We start from the raw sequence: 5,762 nt of genomic DNA on the forward strand, positions 1-5,762 counted from the left end.
TGAACTGTGATCCAGTTGAAAACAGTTTAAAGACTGGTTCACTTCACAAGACAAGAACGTTAACCAAGATATCCAGGTACTCTCATGGTGTGAGAACACTAAAAGAGGTCTTACATTTTATGACATTCAGGACAATATGATCTTTATGGATTGCTCGACAGGGCAAGCACTACGGATCATGCAGACCTTCAGCATGGTTAGTGGTGCAGACACTGAGGATATTTTGATTGCCTGAATAGGTTTTATGAGAAAACAGTTGAGCAGTGTCCATTTTATTATAAAGGGAATACATTTTGGAATAAAAAATATGAACTAAACCACTTAGTTTTCATAAATGCTAAAGATATGTTCAATATATACATGTAAGGGAAATTATGAAACTATGAAGCCATGACTCCAGCTCTGAAGGTACAGCATCAACATCCAAGGTGGCTGTTGCCATTGATGCTCCAGGTCTGCGCTTCTCAAACAGTGCGACACACGTGACTCCAGTTAAACACGCTTTTGTAAATTAGCAGTGACTTCGGTATTAAGACAAGCATTAATACATCTTCTCTGGATTTGTAAACCTAGAAATCACCACTTTCACAAAGTTGTGTATGTCTGTGAACTTACACACATGCATTTTTTTTAATTGCTGCAAATGCTAAATCATAGAGCTTCAAAATAAAAGCTCCAAATGGAAAGACAGGGAATGGTTTAATGTGAATTAAAGTGTCGGCTTGTGTTTAGGTTTTATTTCGAAAGGTTTCAGACGGGCGTAATGGAGAATTATAAGTACAGCTTTAGGTGCTCTGGTCAGCACACATCTTAAGAGATGTGGAACCGCAAAGGATTTAATGAGACGCATTTTTGACAAAATCTCCAAACTGGGGCACTTCACAACTGTGACGGATTTAGCTGCTCTCTCACATTCCCATTTGAGTGCCAAATATCAAATTTCACAATTACATCAAAATGGCAAAAAAGGAAACTGTATTTCTTGGTAATAACACAAAATAATGTAGTTTGCACATCCCATGAATGAAAAAAGGTCCAAATGGAAAGACAGGGAATTTTAAAAATGTATATTAAAGTTTAGGCTTACATTTAGATTTTATTATGAAAGTTTGCACAGGGTGGCGCAACAGAAAACAACACAAAATAATGTAGCGTGCCCATCCCGGGTATCACAAGAGCCTTATTTTATTTGTCTATATTACATTGTGGTTTCATTCCCTCGAGCTCAGATGATGTGATGTTTTCAGACATTGGAAAGAAACCACCCAACTTGGAGTAACATTAGAAGCAGCGCTGCGTTTTCTTAAAAAAGGAGCTTAAGCGTCCAAACACACCCCGAGTTTTTAATTATCGTGGGTTTTTTTTTTAGAGCGCTGTTACGCGTCGAGGTCAGTCGACCTGGATCCCAACGCGCGACAAAAGTAGCCTGCTGCAGCCGGTAAACCTTGATAATCTGCGCCCAATCGGAGTTATATAAAACGGGGATTATTCTCCGAGGAAGCACAGAGGGTCGGGAGGCCAGCATCCATCACGACAGAAAGAAAATCTGCTTTTAATGCAATTCACCTCAGAAGTAAAAACAAATATCTAAAAAAATGATGAATGGAAATACGAACACGCTCTCCATCTAATGACACGTGTGACTATTTATTTTTTGTAATTGTTTTAGCTATATATATTTTTTTCGAACCTTTTGAACGATGCTTAATTTATTTAAAAAAATGAAAGTAGAAAAAAAAAAACTCCCACGATTGCACCTACCTGCAGATGGGCTCCCGTCTCCCGTTCGAACCTGCTCCTCCATGCACTCGTTTTCGCTTCCGCGGTGACACTTAACCGCGCCGTGGCGAACCGTGCGCGTTCCCGGCGGATAATGACGACGTGCAAAAGGGAAAAAAAAAACAAAAAAAACAAGCGCCGTGGGAAATTTCCACTCGTCCCTGAATACCTAATCCTCCGCGCGTGGCGGCGAGTCAACCCCACCCAGCCCGCCGCGGTCCCTCCCGTCCGACTGCCCTGTTGCCAAAGCGACGTGGTCCACGTCGCGAGGTGCATTAAAGGACGGAATATTAACCTTTACACAACCTCGATCCCCTTTAATAACCGGGGCGGGTCACCTGACGCCCTCGCTTCTATTGCGGCTTCGTCGCCCTCCTGGAACTCCGCACCGTGGAAGCGAACAGGTCCGTCCAGTGCGGAGAGGGATTAAAACAATGATGTAATGATGCGTGGCGTATATCACAAAACGTTCGTGTGCATGTTTTTATTACATTTCTTTCCTTCGGACAACACTGAGGACGTGACACTTTGGTACAACGTGTAACTGTACACGTTTTACTACAATGGGAATTTACCTAAAACACACGGCCATTAAGGTATAAACCACTGGCAACAAAAGCGAGTCGTCATAGCCATCAAAATGAAGGGTTTTTTTTTTCACAGACCGAGGCCAGACATTTTATAAATGTTTTATAATGCTACATTCTCGTACAGGAGGGTGTGTTAAACTGAAATAATCCACTGCACTGCAAAACAAATACAACCAAGAATCTGACCAAGGCTTTATTTCTCTGATATTATATCACTTTGTACAAAGAAGTTTTTTATGCAGGAAAAAAACGTAAAATATTCCAGAAAATTATAAGTACGAAAATCATGCAGTGTGTAGGACCAGTAAAAAGTTTTGGAAGAACCCTGAACTTCACAAGGAAATTGAAATTTAAGTCATCTAAACGACTGAAAATCACGATCTTCCACAAACTTAAGCACACTGACTTGTGGCAAAAACTGCTTCCAGGTCTTCTGCTTCAGCCCATGTCAGACCCACACACTCCCCTTGCCCTCCTGCTGTGGCGCCCTCTGCTGGCCGCAGCAGCCCGGTGCACAGAGGCCTCTGTGGCTGGACGCAGGCAGGTTCTTGTAGACCGCCCGGCTGTACGGGATGAAGCAGAGGCCCAGCTGAAGGTGCCGTGCCAGGCGACAGTAGGCCGCCAGTGCCAGGACCAGCAGCGGCGTCACCAGCAGGAAGCCCACCACAAGAAGAGCCACGCAGCCGGCGTCGGTCAGCAGGTCTGAACAGTGCACGGACGTCCCACGGGGCCGCACCTGCACATTTTTGTTAATAGTCGTTGGCTTTCATGTTACATTATAGGGTACTGCACAACTACTCCACAACAAGTGGCACTGCCTTGCTGTCCTACACCAGAGTAATACCTGGTTTGTTAGTTATAGGCTGAGCATTGCAACACAGTGAAATGTGTCCTCTGCTTTTAACCCATCACCCTTAGTGAACAGTTTGCAGCCATGAAAGGCGCATGGGGAGCAGTGTGTGGGGACGGTACCTTGCTCTGCGGTTTGGGATTCGAACCCACAACCTTTTGATTAAGGGTCTGTTTTTTTAGCCGCTAGGCTATTACTGGGTGTTTGGGTGTGCCTGTTTGGAAGTGGTGTGTTTATGAGTAAATGTACATCTTATGAACTATATGATTATATGATTGGTGCACATATAGTTATGTGAGGCTTCATATTTAATCTGGCTGCATTAATGTAACACTTACCGTGGAATGGCAGAGGAAGCCAAAGACAACCATGACAATTGCAGGCGTGAGGATGAGGCCGAAGATGGTGCCAGCCAGGGCAGCGTTGATGGTGGCAATGACCAAATTCTGGGCGGTGACCAGCACTGAGCATGCCCAGCAGTCCAGAGACCCGCGCAGTTCCAGGGGTGGGTCTGTAGTGACATTTGCGCTCCCCGCTGCCGAATATGGAGGCGGCACAACCACGCTGGCCCCGGTCACTGCGCCCGCAACTGGTGCCGTTCCAGATGAGATAGAGTTTGCATGTTGGAGGCGTGTTGGAGGCGTCTCCACGTCTCCTAGCTCAGAGACAGGTAGCTGGGATGCGCGTTTCTCTAGGGTGCCGTTTCGAGAGAGACTCATGACCCCAGCCTACAAAAAAAAAAAAAAGATTTCTGTCATAAGGACATTTTTAACTTTTTACTATAATCAAGCTGGCCAAACCCGACAGTGCCAGAAGTTGACCTTTCTGACCCCACCAACAATAAACTGTTAACCAGGCTCTCGGGAAACGAAGTACCCATCTTCTACTACAAGCCTGGCTGCAGATCACCCAACAGACTTTACAGGTGTGACTAACGCGCAACTTCCCAACCATCTGGCAAACGGCAAGCATGGATATGACGTAACTCTGCCAACAATAATAGACTATTGTTGTATTTCACTGAATTCAGCTAGTTCTGAATGTAATCTTCACAAGACATCTTGTTTACACAATAGGGGTCTGCTCCAGGTAATGGAAATTTGAAGGAGAAGGCACATTGTTGTTGGAGAACATTGAACTCAGACCATTTATCAGAACCCTACCAACATACTGAAACCATTTAGTCCCTAATAGTCCCTAAATTGTTCTATTGAAAGAATAAATCTTAGTTATCCTCACTGATGCTGGTGTTATCACATTGATTTACTTAGAAGCTTTTTCCACATGTAACCCACATGGTCTACTCACTGCGTATGGATTTGTTCAGGAACGTTTCCCCCAGAGCCTCTTTTCCTTCTGACTTCACTCTCACCTTCTCCTCATCCAAAAACAGTTTCCCTGGTGTAGTCAGAATTGCTTGTGAAAATCCTTCAGAGAGCCTCAGCAGGGAGATCCTTTGAATTAAAAAATGAATCCTTTTGCAAAAAAAAAAAAAAAAAATCTTAAACAGTGAAATTTGTAGAAGTCCTTCTGCTGCTGTTCCTCTCAGACCTGGAGTCTTGGCTTTATGCGAGTGGCTGGTGTCTCACTCCCCTGTTGGCACTCTTCTGAGTAAAGCGCTGCGTTTCCCTCTCTCTCTATCTGCAATGGGCTTTCCTTCCTCTGATGGGGATGTCCTGTGTGTGTGTTTATGTGTGTGTGTGTGTGTGTGCTGCCTCTCGTTTCACCCGGCTTTCAAGACTGTGTGGGGGTTGCAGTGTTGGGTGCCGAAGGTGCTGGGAGTTGGGGGATGTCTGCTGGGGGGGGGGGTTGCCTGACAATCCAGGACCCCAGAGAAAATTTGTGTGCCTGTGAAATCTCGACGTACGGGACACGTTGAAGATCCATCGTCCCTTTTTGTCCTTTATTTCTTGAAACTACATCTGTGCGTCGCTGGTAAGACACGCTCCACATGCTCTTTCTTACATAACTCAGATTCCTGCAACCTGACATCAGCTACAGATAACACAGGCCTGAGAGGCTCTGGAGGAGGTGGGCTGCTCCTAGATAAATGTGGAGACGACTCCGGGGGTGCGCTGATACACCCGGGGAGGGGGCTGTAGCCTGGATAGTATAAATGTTTCCACCGCAGCAGAGAAGAGTTCCACTGACTCAGTCTAGATGTAAAACAGGGCCGCTGGTGCAGATCCACGCGGCAGGGGTGCGACTCCTGGAAATGAGGTGCCTTTCAGAATAGATGGAGCGACAGCGTGCAGAAGGGATATCCTGTGTGGGCAGAGGTCACAGAAGGCCAGTCTTCCTGTCCTTGGAACCAGGATATCCGCAGGTCTGCGACGGCCAAGCTGAAGTGTCCCTTAAACGCACCTCTACCTCTTCCCATGACCCCATGCACCCACCGCTAACAAGGACAGCTAACCTAGCCCTGCCCGGAAGCTATATCCGGCATGAAATCATTCTTCGAAAAAATAGTCATAGGCAGCCAGAATTAGCAGCCTCCATTTGGCCCTTCGCTGGTATTGACTAACAAGCACAAGACACACATA

General features: G+C 45.7%; 1 protein-coding gene across 2 annotated transcripts; it reads right to left on the minus strand.

Annotated features, from left to right (window-relative positions):
- Positions 1–2,590: 2,590 nt before the first annotated feature.
- On the minus strand, positions 2,591–4,836 carry tmem88a (transmembrane protein 88 a). 2 transcript variants are annotated; one of them, XM_028984563.1, is made up of 3 exons: positions 4,592–4,836; positions 3,558–3,947; positions 2,591–3,105 (listed from the first exon to the last, which is right to left on the minus strand). In XM_028984563.1, exons 2-3 carry the CDS (start codon positions 3,936–3,938, stop codon positions 2,818–2,820), a joined length of 669 nt encoding a protein of 222 aa, XP_028840396.1. In that variant the 5' UTR covers positions 3,939–3,947; positions 4,592–4,836; the 3' UTR covers positions 2,591–2,817. The 2 variants fall into 2 exon arrangements, with proteins under 2 accessions (XP_028840396.1, XP_028840395.1); XM_028984562.1 differs by having other exon boundaries at positions 4,528–4,836.
- Between the last annotated feature and the right edge of the window lie 926 nt (positions 4,837–5,762).

The sequence above is a fragment of the Denticeps clupeoides genome, chromosome 6, assembly GCF_900700375.1.
Source record: "Denticeps clupeoides chromosome 6, fDenClu1.1, whole genome shotgun sequence".
NCBI classification, from domain to species: Eukaryota; Metazoa; Chordata; class Actinopteri; order Clupeiformes; family Denticipitidae; genus Denticeps; species Denticeps clupeoides.

Coding starts and splice junctions, on each gene's coding strand:
- tmem88a (XM_028984563.1), bottom strand. CDS start 3,938: ATGAGTCTCTCTCGAAACGGCACCCTAGAGAAACGCGCATCCCAGCTA. Junction 3,106..3,557: donor GCTTCCTCTGCCATTCCACG/GTAAGTGTTACA, acceptor AAAAATGTGCAG/GTGCGGCCCCGTGGGACGTC.